General features: G+C 37.8%; 1 protein-coding gene across 1 annotated transcript; it reads right to left on the minus strand.

The window, feature by feature from the left end:
- Positions 1-1,701: 1,701 nt before the first annotated feature.
- Positions 1,702-16,816, minus strand: TNMD (tenomodulin). Its single transcript, XM_081277919.1, has 7 exons — positions 16,529-16,816; positions 16,233-16,364; positions 7,351-7,491; positions 7,057-7,158; positions 3,907-4,060; positions 2,371-2,537; positions 1,702-2,079 (listed from the first exon to the last, which is right to left on the minus strand). The coding sequence occupies exons 1-7, from the start codon at positions 16,574-16,576 to the stop codon at positions 1,870-1,872; spliced, it is 954 nt and encodes a 317-aa protein (XP_081134045.1). The 5' UTR covers positions 16,577-16,816; the 3' UTR covers positions 1,702-1,869.
- Positions 16,817-17,366: the final 550 nt, after the last annotated feature.

Genomic DNA, 17,366 nt, shown 5'->3' on the forward strand with positions numbered 1-17,366 from the left:
AGTGTGTTATCTTTTTTTTTAGAAATACCTTCTACTTCATTTCTATCCCCTACAGAGCATGGTGTATTTAGTATACTAATAGGCTGTATAAATTTGAATGTCTGGGTTGGTATTGTGGCTCAGTGGCAGATCGCTTGCCTAGCACATGTGAGGCATTAGGTTCGATTCTCAGCACCATGTATCAATAAATAAAAAATAAAAGTCCATTGGCAACTAAAAATAATTTAAAAAATTCGAATGTCTTAAGAATTTAAAATTATTAGATAATCTTAAAAATGTTAAAATGAATAATTTATTAAGAAACAATAAGAGAGAACATCACAAAGTGCATATAACCTCAAGTTATTCTATTTCAACTATAAATTAATGCCTGTTCTTAGTATTTCAAAATGACGTGTTCTAAATCATCCTCAATAAAAAGAAAATATTTTAATGATATGCATTATTAGATATACTTTATTGTGTTCTCATTCTGTGAAAATTAGTAATCCAAGTATGGCATGTATGCTATCAATTAATGACTGGCTAATCTTAAATTAGTCTTGGGCAAAGCTGTTTGTATGAGTTTTCTTAACTTTTAAATGGGGGAAAATAAGTTCTGACCTATGGGCATTTTGGTGAGGATTTTATTTGAAACTCCTTTTCTGATGGATAGTTTCATTCAGATATTTCCATGACACAATAACTTTGAAGTTGAGCAATGAAGGATACTGCCTTCAAATGACACTAGATGTGGTGACAGATTGGTAGAGCATGAATTATGAAACTTGACCTGCCTGGGATATCAAGGTTAGTTAACATTACCCTCTAAACTATTGTTTTCATTTTTCTCTTGTCCCTTTCCTGTTTCCCAAGCAAATTATGGGGTGATTAGGAACTAGGCCTTACCCTTCCTTTAAGAAAGTGGCACACTGCCAGTTCCCTGTGGTTTGGGAGGGAAAATCCCATTTGATTCTTCACCTCAGTAACTTCCTATCATGCCTGTTTCTGTGAATGATATTTATGGGTCCCTGTTTTTCAGATAATTGCCTTGGAAAGTTATGTAACCAGACACTGATCTAAAGAGAAGTCAGACGTGAAGGTTATAAAATGTTGAATTTGTCCAATGTTGAGTTCCTGTTCACAGGAAGAGAGCCTGGGACCCTTTTTGCTAAGTTAGCTTTCTCCTTTGCTGAGTCTGAACACTTGGAATATTTTAGTGTTGGCCTGCTGTGACTTACTGCCTGTCCAGCAGCTTAAGAGATACTTAAGCAAGTCCACAGTATGCTGTTCAGATAATTAAACATTGGGGGTATGAACAAAAGGATATGTTTTATGCATCACTTATGGGGGCATTTTATCATTATCCCCTTCATTTCTACTTTCCCAGTACACTAGAATAAGTTATGGGTTTTTAAAAAATTTTAGTTGTAGACGGACATAAAACCTTTATTTATTTGTTTATTTATATGTGGTGCTGAGGATCGAACCCAGTGCCTCATACATGCTAGGTGAGTGCTCTACCACTGAGTCACAACTGCAGCACCAAGTTATGGGGTTTCAGAATTCTTATGTTTTACCTTTTCCTACTCCCAAACCTGAGGATGAAATGCAAACTTGCGTTGTTACCATCCATGTTACGCCTGTGTGCTCCATTTCAGTAACCAGGAATATTCTCAGAAAACACTTACCCAGTGTGTTCAGCAGCAATCAAGCCATTGATGATGATGTAGAAGTTTATTAGAACATGAAGAGAGGAATTACCTACAAGTAATTCTAGAGTCTTGGCTACCAGAAGCCAAATGCCTCAGAGGCAGAAATTTATTGAATAGCATGCATTCATTATATGTTAGCCGACAGAAGGTTAAGCATTTGAACTCAAAATTCCTATTAGACCCTCCCCAGCATGCGGGCCACCCACCAGTTGCAAGGCATAATGACACGACAGATGACCCGTCCTCCTTGGTAACAGTATGGATATGGGTAGTAACCTAGTAAAGGTTCACAGACACGGCGGCAATAGCGGTTGCCTCGACGACAGTAAATACAACAATAACCTCTCTCATCCAGCATGGGGTCAAATTCGATTCCATTTTCCGTCTGAAAGAAGAAGACAGTGTTGGAGGGTGAAGTTCACTGGGAATAGGTCCCCAAAAGGAGGGGAGGACTCTATGAATAGGGAGGGAGCTGGTGAGAAGTTCCTTAATCCAATTGTGGAGATAGTATCAATAGAGATCAAAATTGGTTTTGAATGAGCCTCCTGGAGAGTCTAAGTTGTTTCAACATTTGTTAAAACCATATCATTCTTCCAGTAATTGTGATCTGGGGGGTAGTTAAGTTTTGTGAGGGATTTTTTTTTTCTTGTTTAAAAGAGTAATGAATGTAACTCACATAGTCGTTTATTGGAAGTTCTTCCTCACTTGCTTGTCTGGTGTGACGAGTCTTCTCCACCTTTACTTGAGGGACCACCCATTGCTCATTTTGTTCAATTCCCTTTTTTTCATTGGTAGGAAAGTGAAGATCTTCACCATCTTCTTCAAAGTCTTGTAACTCAGAAACTAAGATAATAAATATAAGATTATGATGCAATTGTTTTGTAAGTGTTTCCGAAAGAAGTGTTTAGGGGAGTAGTAGTTGGGGATAGAGATTTTCATTTTGTCTTCTTATTGATATCATTTAGGCATGCATGGGCCACTTTCCAAGCTCCTTCTGCTAATATTTTAAGGAGTATTTTCCAAAACAAACCTCACCATTTCCATGCACACAGACTTCTTTACTTGTTTGGCATCAAACATATTGTGTGCTTTGCCTTATTAGTGTACTAAATTAAAAACTGAGGACAAGGGACTTCTGTGTCTCCCACAAATATTTTACACATAATTGTTCAAAAACTATTTCTTGGCTATCTGATTTCATTTGGCATTCTCTGTCTTCCTACCTCTTCCCTTCTCTTTCCTGTCTTAAATTTCTTTAAACCTTCTATTCAAAAATAATCTTGGATTTATAAAAGAGTTGCAAAGATAGAACAGAGTTTCCATATACCCTTAACCCAGTTTCTCCTACTGTTATCTGACATAACCATGATACAATGATCAAAACTAAGAAGTTAGCACTACTACAATGCTATTAGCTAAACTACAGACTTTACTCAGATTTCATCAGTATTTCCATAAATTTCTGTTTTCTGTTCCAGGACACTACATTCCATTCACTTATATATATATTTTTTTAATTTCCAAAGAAACTGATAGATGCATGTATCCATAAGAGCACCTTCTATTGAGTAATATAGTAATCTATGTTTTTCAGAATGAGGGAGATGAAAGTCTGTGTTAGCTGGACAGAATAAGCTGTCTAAGAACTTTTGCCTTCTCTGGGATGACTAGAATTTGAGGGCTGGACTTTTTTTTTTACTCCAGACTTCTAGCCCTCAATTACTTTTTATAGTGATTCCTAAGATAGCCACAAAGACATTTGTATTATAGTGATTGTCCTATCTTCTTGGGAGAATACCACCATTTGACATAAAGAATCCTTCTTGAGACAACAGAGCATTGTTTCGGTGCTTCTCAATCTTTTGGTTCTTGGATTGGACCTACAGTGGTTGAGCAATAGTGTGGTGTCTCTGCTGCAATGAATATAGATGTGCAAAGAAAGACAGATTAGCTTTTTGCTATCACTAGTCACATTAGGGTGGTATTACCTTTGCTGAGATACTTAAAAGCCTGTCAGCATTAATTTATCTGATTTATAACTTGGCTGTGAAAAATTCCCGCCTCACTGGCAGTCAGCATATACAATTTCATCCAAGGAGATACAAGCCGATCATTTGTTTTCCTAGAAATGTAGTCACTCAGTGCTGGAAACATGAACCTGTTATCATCTTTGGGAGGAGAAGTAGGAGGAGGTGGGGATAGGGTTACATACCTGCTATTAGAGTGGGATTGATCCAATACATAGTTACATTATCACAAATCTCCAGAATTTTGGAATTTTTTAGAAAGTCTCGGTTTTCAATTGGCTTTTCTGCTGGGACCCAAATCACTGACTGTTCAAAGAAAGTTGTGGTAATTTCTTCATCCTGAAAGTAATTGTTCAGGGTAGGAATTGGAGGAGAAATTAATAAAATGAGTGAGATGTTACAGGATATTGGAAAACAATATGTTTTGAGTCTGAATAACAATTCCAATACTAGGGATGCTGGTGAACTAGCTATGTGTCATTGCATACAATAGGTGCCCTTGGAGGAGTAAACAACTAATCCTCTCTTCCTGGGTCTAATAGCAAAGCTGCTCACTGAAATAAGAGCTTTCTCTGCTATAATTTCACTTGAAGTTGGAAAGGCTTTCCCTCATTTTCTTGGGGCCCCCTGGGCCATGTATGTTACAATTTGAGCTTCTGGAACCCTGAGAAATTTACATTTGTTTTCTCTCTTTTAAATGGCTGTTGTGAGTGCCTGCCTTGTTTTAAGCTTACAGTTAGGATTGTGCACAGGATTTGATTTGAAGCTGAAAAAACTCCTGTGATCCAAAGTAGTGACATAAGTTAAATAGCAACTGAACCTAATATTTTGGTTTTAAGAGATTTGTCTGTTAATGGTAAGTCATTGTAGTACAAAATATGTTTTTTATATATTTTAAAGTCTGGTCTCCAGTTTATGACTTCATTGGCCCTACCACTATTTCATACCTTTCATTCTACATACTTAGGTCTTATCTCACTTGAGTGTTTTTGTTTTATGGAGCCTTTCTAATATTGTTAATAATAATACCTTCTCTTCAATTGCTAGTATTACAAATAGTTTTCTTGTATATCTAGTTCTTTCTTGTCATTAAGGCTTTAACATAACCTGCCCCCACTGGGCACTCTTAATAAGGCTTTTTTTCTTTTCTATTTTGTTTATTTCTAGCTTTACAATTTTTGTTTATTCTCTGAAATATCCCTTGTGTAATTTTTCCCCAAGCCATTCACAATTTTCAAGTCCTGGCTATTTTGCCCTTGACTCTTGGGATGCATTGAAAGGGACTGTATAAAATGAGGGTTGATATGCTGACTAGCTTTGTTAGCAAAATAAGGGCTATTTATATACCTGCTCTGCATGTTTTACATGCACACACCATGGATATAAGTGGTGAGGAAAGTACAGAATAAGAGGTTGTTTTGTCATTCAGGACCAAAAATCTGTTTCTTAAAAATGTGTGTCAATATAAAAAGTAGAATTTTTGAAGACACAGTGATTTTGCTATTATGAGATGAATACATGTGTTGTTTTAAAATTCAGCAAACTTAACTAAAGAATAAATGAGGGCCAAAATGAGAAATTATGGGCCTTTGGCTTTATCTCTTTTGGAAAAATAAATCTATTATATCACTTCAGGCTCTCATTGCTAGGTGCCATGCTCAAAGTCTTATTTGGTAAAAATCATCATATGATATTGCATATTGCTTTTTAATCCTATTGATTCTCATTTCATCTTATCATTGCCTCCTACAGTCATTCCTAATAGTCTAAAACTTGTTCTGTTCCTAAGAAACATCTAACTTAAGTTTAGTTTTAAAAAATCTAGGGGCTGGGGTTGTGGCTCAGTGGTAGAGTGCTGGCCTAGCACATGTGAGGCTCTGGGTTCGGTCCTCAGCACCACATATAAATAAATAAAAAGGTTTTGTGTCCAACTGCAACTAAAACATAAATATTTAAAAAAAACATACAAAGTCTGTCACTAACATAGACTTTGGTAACAGAACATCATTATATTTGGGGATAGTTTTTCTTGGAAATTGTAACAACAAGGTTTGTAATTTCTCTGTCCAAGAGAAGACCAGTAGTAGGCTTCAAGACTTGAGTCAGGAAAAGGAAAAATTGTCCCCATCATCTCCCAAAAAAGAAAAGGAAAAGAAAAAGATTAATGAGTAGGTGAGAATTAAGATGAAGATAGTTAGGTGGGAGAAAAGTGACCAAAAAAAGAGGAGACAGGGAAGAAAGAGAGAGGTTTTTATGATATATAGAGATGTCACTGTGTCATTACCATAATCTCATTTTTGATTTGCCAGTTAAACTCTAAACCAAAGTGAATCAAATAAGATGAAACAAATGCTTGGGTTGTTTTTCTTGCTCTAGTAGGGGTGTGCTATCACAATATGACCTTAGCTGAAGCTCTCCCTTATCCCCCCACTCATAGCCACATATTGCAATTATAGGTAGGATACCAGGGAAATATAAAAAGCCTCAAGGGTGATAATGGTCATTGTATTTTATGCAGCAATGATTCATCTCCCATTAGGCTTTCAGGGCAATTCATTGATTAGACCAGAATTCTAGGGTCCCTCACCCTAACTCAGTAGTGTTTCTAGAGAATTCTTATTACACTGATATTCTTGTCTTCTTTGCTTTTAGCTTTTCCTAGTAAGGGATAATAATAAATGATGTGAATTATTCTATCAGCTGCCAAGCATAAAGCAGTGAGGTGAATACACTGAAATATTTAAAATATAAACAAACATTTATGAAAGAAGTTGTAAGGGGGCTAGGGTTGTGGCCCAGCAGTAGAGTGCTTGCCTAGCATGTATGAGGCACTGGGTTCAATCCTCAGCACCACATAAAAATAAATAAACAAAATAATGGTATTGAGTACAACTAAAAAATAAATATAAAAAAAAAGAAGTTGCAAGGACCCCAGGTGGTTTTGGTACTTATTTTTTAAAAATGCTTTACCTTAGGCAAGATTGCTTTTGTTCCTCTGGCTCATCCTTTTTACTAGAAATGATTTGTTTGGGAGCAAGTATATATAATGTTGATGAGTAGTCAGTTGTAAAAATATAGTGTTGCATCAAAAAGTATGAACTTTAGTTTTTTGAGAGGTCTGATTTCAAGTTACTTACTGGCTGTATGACCTTGGGCAATTCACTTTTTGTTTCTGAATTTCATTTTCTATATCAAAAAACGAGAATAACAATAATTGTGCCTATTTATAGGGTTATTCAAGAATCAAATGAGAGTACAGTATTTAGTACATTTGTCACATAATCAGCACTCAGTAAATGATACCTTTTACTACCACTCTTATTATTCTTACGTACCTCATCTATTTCTTCTTCTGGTTCAGAAAATTCAGGAATCACTTTAATCTGAGTTTTGATAAAGCATTTTTGGAGACCTACAAAGTAGATGCCAGTGTATCCCTATAAGACAACAAAACAATAATAAAATTTCCTGATATAGCTACAAATAATGAGTTCCATCATCTCAGTGCTACAGACTAGCACAATATGAATTCAAAGGAAAATTTTATCTTGTAACTTATATGAAAATTAATTGACTTAATTACTCTAATATTTTAAGTGGAAGCCTTAGGGTTCAAATATCCAACTTACATTTTTAAAGTCATGTACTTCCAATGTTTCATCAGTGCCATTTCCACTTCTGAATATTTCAGTTCTGGTCATAGGATCAATTTCCATATAAATCTTCCTCTTCTCTCCATTGCTGTAGAAAGTGTGTTCCATGTCATAGGTCTGGGAAAGCAAAGGAAACTAAGCTCTAAGATACTTGGTGCATCCCTTCATAAGATACTTTAATTGGGTAATATCTGGGACACCTTCTCTTTCCAGAGCCTTTGTAGTGAGGTGCCATCTCAGCAGCTTGCTGTTGGGAATTCTCTGAAACTTGAGATTAAAGAGAGGTGCTTTTTGGCACTAGGGTTGGCATGGGGATCCCTTCAGAGCCAGTATTTTGTATTCAAGCCAAGTTGCTGAGCTAATTACTAAGAATTCCAACAGTTTTCTTGGCAGCCTTGATTAAAAAGCAAATGGTATTCTGCAAACCAGCTTGTAAAGTATTTTCCTCTTGTGTTAAGCCGAGGGATCACCTAAAACCTATGCTGGATCTTTAAGCTACAGCTTCCTTTTCCAAGTTCTCTGTGGTCTCCTTTCCCAACCATGAAATTCACTTTGGCCAAGAAAGAGATTTGAACACATTTAGTGTGGTTAGGCATTATTCTCTATCCCCAGGGCTTTAATATTGCCTCAACTTTGGGTCTGTCCTTTATATAATGCATAGATACTTTTCTTGGCCAGTATATTAGGTAACAGTCTTATCCTGTCCTTGTTTCCTTCCTTTTGCCTTTTAAATTCCAGGAAATGTTTATTGTCTTCCCACAGTCTTCTATTTTATAGGCTTACCAAACTCATTTAGTTTAGACCTGGGTCCTATTTTCCAAACCCATTCCACTGTTTTCAAGTTCTCTAGATTATTCTATATATATAGAATCAGTAGCTGTGTCAAGTACAATGCACTAAATAATAGGGACTCTCATGAGAAGAGTCCCTTGGGAAGGATTCTTATCTGTTCTTTCTTGAGTGGCTAAAACAAAACTATAGACTTCCTTCTTCTATCTGAAACAGACAATTCTTTTTCTAAAGACCAAGAGGTCTATTCCCATAAAGTATTCTAGTTTAGGAGAAAATGCATAACTTACAACCTAGGACATATTTCTAGGTAGAAACAACAAGTCTAGGGAGTTTGCTACCTATCACAAATCAGGCCTGATCTAATGGTGTAATTTGAAAGTCTATCTTCTTCCTGTTGTTAGGAGGCCTTTGTCTGATATTTCTTCATATTCATTTGTCCTTACAAAAAAAGTTGGAAAACTAAAAGCCTGAAAATGCAAATCATCCACAAACTAAAAGCCTGAAAATGCAAATCATCCACAGAGCCAGTGCTGCTTTCTAATGATACAGTTCCCAGTGGCAGCCTCATAGAGCTTGTACTAGTTTAGGTTATTTTTTAGTGTCTGCTGATGTCTGTGACAGCATGTTAGTTTAACCTGGTCAAATTTTCCCCAACTCAAGTAGAAAAACAAGTTGGAAAGATTTGTAGAAACAAGTGTTACTTCAAGTGTGAAAAGTCTAATGTGGCTGCTGAATAGAAAAAACAGAGGCAATGTCATTTACCTCTTTGTAGCTCAGCAGTTACTAGGACATGGTTGGAAGTTAAGTATTTATTGAATAAGTATTTCACACCAATGGAATATTCTAATCTTCCTAAAGAAAGATTTTGAACATTGGCAAGGTCTTTTAAAAGATCATTTTAAAAGGGAAGGGGAACACTATTTAGAACCCTCTAGCAACTGCAGAGTTAACTCAGGAAGTCTGGCCTGGTTTGTGACAGGTAGCAAATTCCTTTAGGCTTGTTATTTGCTTCTTCTTATAAATTTGTCCTCAGTTCCAGCTTTGCAGCTAGCTGGAGAAGAGAAACTTCTACCTATGGCAACAAATTGAACTCTCAGTTGGCCTGACCTAAGCAGAGGAGAGAGGCATCCACTTCAGATTCAGCCTTGTCAGGTCTCCCAACAGGGGGTCGTTTCCTTAGAAATACTATCCATTGTTGAGACAAATGTTGACACCACTAGCTATTGGGGGCTGGGGTGGGGCGTTTGTTTCATCAGTAGCACCATTGATGGATTATCACATGGAAAAATTAGGTTAGAGACTAGGGGATGTTGGACTGCTGCCTACCTGGGCAAAAGAGAAAATATGAACTGTATTTTCAATCATTACTAGAAGACTATGGAACCATACTGGTGACATTTAAAATTTCAGTGTACTTCAGTGGAATGAGTTTTCCTGCACTGTTGGCAATGCACTTTACTTGGACACCTTGCTAGAAGAAAATTATTGGAAACTGTGAAACTCAGCAAATCTTGATTATTTTCAACATTCCTGCAAAGAGATTTTTTTCGTTGTTATTTTGTTTTGTTTTGGTGAGAGAGAAAGGGGCCATCCTGATTGTATCCATCAACGACTTTGTTGATTTTATGTTAGTAATGGTAGGTTGTAGAGTGGGATGGGAATGACTTCATTTGCGTGTGAATCCCTGGTGGGGGATAGGAGTGGGAGCTATGTATTCACCCAGATGGAATTCCACTATCAAAGGTGTCCTTTTGGAACAGACTGTCCTTTGTCTAGGAAGATGATGCCAGTGACTCACTTTGGACTGAGTAGGGATGGGTTTGAGCAAATCCAGACATACTGTCTCGCTTGGGTCCCTATGGAGCACACTGCTTGGTAATGGCTATGCAAGCTTCACCGGCCCATATGAAGACTGAGCTCATGCCTTTGGCATCAGAAGTACTTTGCTCTCTACTAAGCTCCCTGGCTCGGGGGTTGAGGGTCCTTCTGGATATGAAGAAATAGATGTCTCCCGGAGTAAACTAAAATAAAGACAGGATGGCTGGCCTGAGAGAGATGTGAGTGGGCTCAAGCAGCACATTTCAGACTCGGCTCTGAATTTAGTTTTATTCCAGGAAGGACAGAGCAAGGACAGCATATGATGACCAAGGCCCTGCCAAATTGGCAAAGAGGGAAAGTTAATCTTTGGTGCTTCTCTTTTGTGGTGTCTTTTCATATCCTGTTTACTCTGTACCCTCATAGTCTTTTACCATGCTCTTCATATCTCCATCTGTCCCTTTATCTCCTGTCTAGACATCCAAGAATCTCATGATGTTTCAGGTACCTTGTGTAAGAGACAAAAATCAATCTGACATATAATTTCTCATTTAGACATTAGCAAAGGATATTTATTTAAAACTGAGTTCAATACTTCCCTCAAAGGAATGAAGTACTATTGAAGGATTTTAGGCATGATGGCACCAGGAATAGGAGATGTTTGGGAGCAGAGGCATCTTTCCATAACAACTCAAATGGGCTCACACTCCATCCATACATTAAGGCTGGCTTAACTATAAGGTCCAAGATGTTGAAACGGGACAAGGAATACAATAGAGTAGAATATGAACCAGAAGTGAAACAAGGAGATGTGTGGTTAAACTCAGGAAGTCTGAGACCATATGGAGGAGAAACAAACCAATTTCTCTTCCTTTCCCAGGAATTCTGTCCTTTGTCAAGTTAAATCCTCCACTCAGGCAGCAAATGAGCCCTAACATTCCCCTATAACAGTTTTCCCGCCTTTGTTTGTAACAGTCTCTGAGATCAGAAAAGAAAGCTTTTTATGAAGAGTAACGCTGCCTCGAACCTCAGTGTGATGGATATGTTTTGGGGGCAAGTAGCTTTAGCCTGTCCTGACAGGGATTTGAGGGAATTTGGCTTAGCTTTGTTTTTTGAAGCCTGTGATTAATCTAGCTGCTTTTCTCTCCACCTTCATCCTTTACTGTCTGTTTATGAGGTACACTCTCCAAAGGTGAAATACATGCTCAGAATATCTGGCTAGCAAGTATTAGTCTGGAAGGAAGGGAAGGGAAGGCATTGTACCATATTATTACTGATCAAGCCTGTAGGAATTAAAAGGCCTCTGGGTATTTCTATACCAAAACAGAGCAGACAGATTGTTTCTCAAGCAAAGTTGGACTTCTGCAACTTCGATCATCAGCCCTGAAAAAAATTGGCATAAGCAACCAGACATTCCTCTTTTTCAACAAGAAATAGCCATTTATTTCATCTACAAACTTGTGTTAGCTGAGAAGTTTTCCCTTGCCCACAATCCCACCTCTAACTCTTCAATGCAGCTGAAAAATAGTGAAAAGAATCCCCAGACCAGTTTCTAGTCCTAATTGAGCTGTCATATCTACACGCTGTGTGACTTTGGGCAAGTTACTGTATGCCTCTGAAGGCTCAATTGCTATCTCTAACCCTCATCCCTCTCTAGCTGCAATGTTTGATTGTTGGCAGAATCAGTTCTGCTTATATTTGGGCTACTAACTGGCAGGTTGATCATTGGACTGTAACTACCTGTTAATCACCTGAGCCACTTCCTCCTACAGCTCCATTTCCACTCTCAGCCACTCAAAGACAGTTCCTTTGAAGGCTTGGGTTCTTTTTGCAGGTGCTATGTAAGGTATTCAGCAATTGCTATCTTAGGAGGATGAAGGAGTAACAATGTGGCCATCATAGCCCTGGTCTGCCTTCATGTATTTGGTGAGAACTGCCCCTGAGTATCCCAGAGTAAGACTAGCTAGCCCAGTGGGAGTTGTATAAGGGTGGACTCGGATCTTGCAATGCTTTAAGAGGAAAAGAAAATAAAACAAAGTCGTCTTTTATAAAATGCTGATGTGGCACCATTTGGTGAAGCTCAGTTCCTCTGCTATAGAGATTCCAGATACATCTCCAACTTTTTCCTTGAGAGAATAAATGTTTTTCCAGTCCCACATTTCACCCACAAAACTGTTGTATATGAAAGCCTGAGAAATCTAGGCAGGAAAATTGTCTCCCTTGTGTGTCTAGAGATGAGTGAAGGAAGTTGGTCTTGGGCTAATGCTGATACTAGAAAAACAGACACAAAGAAAACTTGACCAAACTTGACAAGAAAGTACTTCTGAGCAAAAGCTTTTCAGCCCAATAAAACTGGGTTTGAAACCCTGGGTGAGACTGTTTTAATGGTCATCTTCAGTTGAAGTGGGGATGAGGAGGGCAGAAGAATGCCGGCCTATCCACATCACTTCTCATTTCATACTGGTAGCATGTAGAAGTTGAAGGAACATCCTCAGGAATATGTTGATAACTGTGTGGGCCTGATGCAATCAATTAGCTCTGAAGTCACCAGGCAGTTCCTGTGCATGGCAGGAAGAACCCCATTTCATTTATTTAATTTATCATTCTTCTGCCTCATTCCACAAATAATTGGAGGAAAAGAGTACAAAATCTGTGCTATGTTTATAAACTGCTAATATATGACCTGGCCTTTTTCTAATTTGTTTTCTCCATGTTACATTCATTATCCAGGGTGTTGGCTTCTAAATGTTTTAAGTTAAATGGGAAACACCAGGAGCTTTTAAAACCAAGAATGTTTCTCTTGTGAATATGCTTTAAGGATCCCGGGGCAGTCACTGTCTGGGAGTGAAACCTTAATGTGATGTTGTTTCAAAATTGCTGGGACTGAATAGGTCTCTTTTGCTGGGATAAGAAAGCTGAGTACAGAGCCTGATGGACCTGGCTGACATTCAGCTCAAGTAGCTCCTATGCATGCTGTGGCTCAGGGGGCCTGGAGCCTAGAAGGAAGTACAACAGCTCACCCAGAGTTAGTCTTTTTTGTTTCATTTTATTTTGATTTCTTTCTCTCTCGGGTGTGTGTACCCATGTGCACAGACACAGAAAATGCATTCTTGAAGTATGTGTGGAGGCAAACATGGCTTCCCTTCCCTCTGGTATCAGAAATCTGGATATTTTGTACACACTAATATAGGAGGGAGGGAAGGACTTACTAGAATGGAAATGTCAACAGCAGATGTAGGATGTTAAATAAACACTGTTTATTATAAACAGATGTTGTAAAACAAAATAAAAAGGAGATGTGGTGGAGGCTGGAGGAGCAAACACTAAGAGCTTGGAGGAAGCCCAGGACAACAAAGAAAATCACTGCCATCAATAAGCACAATAACATCAATAGTTCTCTCTACCAAGGGCCCCGTAGTCCCCCAGGAGTCCCATAGGCTTATCAAAGAAAGTAATGAAGAGCTTGGGTTAAAATCTTCTATTATTTCTTGCTATATTATACTCTTTTTAAAGAGTACTTTTCAGTTTCAATGGACCTTTATTTTATTTATTTATTTTTATATGGTGTTTTGAACTCAGTGCCTCATACATGCTAGGCAAGCACTCTGCCACTGAGTTACAACCTCAGGTCCAAAGAAAAAACTAAGTTTTTTTTTTGTGTGTGTGTGTGTGTGTGTGTGGTGCTGGGGATTGAACCCAGGGCCTTGTGCATGCAAGGCAAGCACTCTACCAACTGAGCTATATCCCCAGCCCCTAGACCATGCTCTTAAGGGGAGTCTTAAATTTGTGCAAGGTATCTGGATCCTTTTTCTCTGGGAATCTTCTTCCAGACTAATCTGATTAATCATTGATTCTCAGGATTCCTAAATACACTTGGAGGCAGGGGCTTATTCTGAGTCTTAGCCATTGGGAACATGGATGGTCTCTTGGGTTTCTTTTCTGAGACTTTGAAGGTAGTAGTGGATTGAGTAAAGCATCTTTTAGTTTGTATATCCACCTGGTCTCCTAGTTTACAAAAGACCCAAGCTGATCTGTGGTGAAAGCCAGGACTTAGATATCAAAAACAATAAATTGAAACTCCCCATTGGAATGGAAAACAAACAACCTTTGTTTATAGTGGAAAAACTTGCCCTAGGAGACATCTATTGTCTTTTATCTGGATTGCTTCAAAATAGCTTTGTTCATTTCTGAGAATTCCTTTGCTGACAATCACATCCCAAGATGGATTACTTCATGAAAGACTTGAATTTTTTAAATAAACTTTGTTCAGTAGCATATCCTACCTTTTCTATGTATATATTGAGCAAGTTTTACATTTGGTTTAAGAATTTCAGAATTTTTCTTTAGCATTAATTACGAAAAAACCTGGAATGAGAAGCAAAGATGATGTAATAGGGAAGTAGAGGAGACCAGGAACCCTACTAGTCATTTATAGTTGCACAGAGGCAAATAGTACTATAAGTTTAGAAAAACACATAAATTCTTTAAGAATAGCATTTGCAGTACCAAAGGCTACAATAAAACAAGAAATGCCATCTAGCCCCCTATTTAGGCAGGTGTGTATGGATGGTCAAAGGGATTGGTTTCCTACTACATCCAGTTAAGTACATTATAGCCATGGAGAACAAAAAAGTTTTTTATCCTCTAACTCATGTATACTTTTTGAAAGGATCAAAGATTCAATTTATGGGGCAGCATGTCACCTTGAGAATTAGTTAAGTGGCACCAAAATTATATCAGAATGCATTTTGGCACTCTCATTCATTTGCTATTTCCTTCCTGATCTTGATTGCTTTGTGCATCCTGCTAGTCTGAACACAGGTGGCTTCTCTAGAAAGGCACCTAAGCAGTAATAGTTCAGAAGCAGTGTGTGCGTGGTGTGTGTGTGTGTGTGTGTGTGTGTGTGTGTGTGTGTGTGGAGAGGGGAGGAGAAGAGGATAACTATAGGCATTGGGTGATGCCTGAAATCTTTTCTGGAACAAGGTATAAATAAAAATGCAAACAAATAAAGTAGGCTGGTTTGCTCTTCCTCCTACTTAAACTTGATAAGGTATCTTTTGAGAATAAATGGTAGGCAAAGGTGTAGAATCTGAAGGTAGCTATGCTTTACTTTTCTCTTTTCTGGGGGGACACTTAGCCACAATTTATTTTCTATTTTCCCCTGTGCCTCTCCTTCCCCATTTACTCATATTCTTTCCTCTCTGCTCCTATCACTCCTTTGGCTCCTAATGGTCCATGCCAGCCCATTTTCTTCTTGTCTCATTCTCCCTCCTGGAACTGTGCCTTTTCTTCCTTAACATCTGTTACCAAATGTAAGTGATCATCTCATGACAACAAATTAACCACAGCAATAGCAGCAGTAGCAACAACAATAACCCACACACAGAGAGAAAAGATGGCAAAACCAGAGAACCATCTTTATATCTTATAGTTTGTATATTTATTAATTCTCCTTCAAATGGAAATTGCTAGCATGAAAGGACTCTGGTTTTATTGGGGTCACATCTAAATTGGCCCATTTGTGAGTCCCAAAATAACAAAAACATTAAAGTGCACTAATACAAAGTACAATGGTCAAACAATCTTTACTGAATGACCCCAATATTGCAAGCTTTCTGAGACATCTATGATTAATGACTTGGTGTTACGTGCTTCTACTTTCTGGCATTACTATCTCAGTGGGGCAGTGATGATTGTGGCTTGTGAGAAGCTGAAAAGCTCTAGCTTTTTAATCATAAATAAATGCAAACTCAGGTATACAAATTGCTTCTTATAAAAAAGGAGCTTGTTGTCTGTCCTCACAACAGATGCATTAAGTCAGAAACATAATCCCTGAAAATTCTTTGCTGCCATTTCTGGTGGTTTGTCCTTATGTGGTGGTATAATTACTTTTCCATCAGTTTCTGCCCAGATAATTGAAAGAAAGATGGAAAATATTTTTTTCCTAACAGTAAAAATTTGCTTCTAGGAGGAGACTTAACTCCTTAAAGCCAAAGTATTATAAAAGAATGGGCAAACCTACATCTTATCATTACTAACTAAAATGCAGAAGACAATTTTACCCCTAACAAAATTATTAGAAAAATAAAAGAGAGCAAAATCTTGATTCACTTTTTCACACCAGAAAATAAACACAAAAAGGACTTAATGATTTTTTTCATTTTCAGAGTAATTTACACATCAACCACTGGTTAATTTTAATCAACTCAGTACAGAAGCACTGGATAGTGACATACATTTACTTTACTTACTTTCTTGGGTGCTTCTGGCCAGAAGTGCTTGCTCCCCCAAAACAGGACAATCAGAGTTAGGGCCAAGATACCGATCACCAGTCCGCAAATCTTAAGTGATTTACATATCTTCTTGGATTTAAAAGCTTCTGCCTAAGCAAAGAACAGAGAGAATGGAACAATACACAATAATCCTCAAAATAGCAAGCCATAATTCAGTCTCCTTTGATTTCACTTTCTAATGTTCACATTGCAATTCGATAAATCTACCAAACCATGCTTCTGCTCAAAAGGGAAAAAAATATGAATCAACTTACATTTAGGATGTGACAGTCCTCACAGTTCTCCGGAGGATTCTTTGCCATGGTCTCTCAGCACACAGTACTCCTTCCCTGCTTTGAGAGGACTGAGAGACCACTGCTGAGGTGGAGTTGCAAGTGAGTCGGCTAACAGATGCCAGAGGAGAAGCTGAATTTATATGGCTCAAATATGTCATACCAGAGCCTGAGGGAGCCCAGGGGGCTCCTGTGCTGCGATTTGTTACATAGATATACCCATATATGTATATAACTTCTGTGCACAGAATTCCATCCAGAATGGCAAAGACAGAAGGTTATAATGAAAACTATTGTCCTGAGGGTTGGGTTGGAAGGGGATCAAGCCTAGGACACATTGAAATGATTTTTTTTGCTATGAACTTAAAATATCAGTGGCAAGACATGCTGCACACTCCAGAAATAAGCAAACAAAATAAAAAGGAATGGAGTTCTAATTTCAATTTTATTTCATTCAACAAATATTTATTGTAGGGATATTAAATGTCAGGCACTGTGCTTGGTGTTGGAGATCCATAAATGAATGAAATAGTGCCTCCTTCACTATGTAAAAGCTCTTGGAGAACTGAGATCAATATGTATTCACCTAATTAGAACTAAAAACAGGATAAAATAAAGACTAATTTTAATCTCTCTATCTCCATTCTGTGTCTCTGATTATTTTCCTTTCCTGGGTCCTCTTCCTCAGTTGGTTCCTTAATGCTGATATTTATTATGCTTGTTTCTTTCACTGTTGTTCATCCTCATGCCTAATCACTCATTAAGTTTAGTCAATTCTGCCTCTAAATTATCACCACAATATTTTTCATTCATAAACCAC

The sequence above is a fragment of the Spermophilus citellus genome, assembly GCF_964194105.1.
Source record: "Spermophilus citellus genome assembly, chromosome: X".
NCBI lineage: Eukaryota > Metazoa > Chordata > Mammalia > Rodentia > Sciuridae > Spermophilus > Spermophilus citellus.

What these genes read in the sequence shown, in the direction of transcription:
- TNMD (XM_081277919.1), bottom strand. Translation starts at nt 16,576, where the DNA reads ATGGCAAAGAATCCTCCGGAGAACTGTGAGGACTGTCACATCCTAAAT. An exon ending in AGGACTGTCACATCCTAAAT is followed by an intron (nt 16,365 to 16,528) that starts GTAAGTTGATTC and finishes TTCTTTGCTTAG; the next exon opens with GCAGAAGCTTTTAAATCCAA. An exon ending in AAGTACATGACTTTAAAAAT is followed by an intron (nt 7,159 to 7,350) that starts GTAAGTTGGATA and finishes GTTGTCTTATAG; the next exon opens with GGATACACTGGCATCTACTT.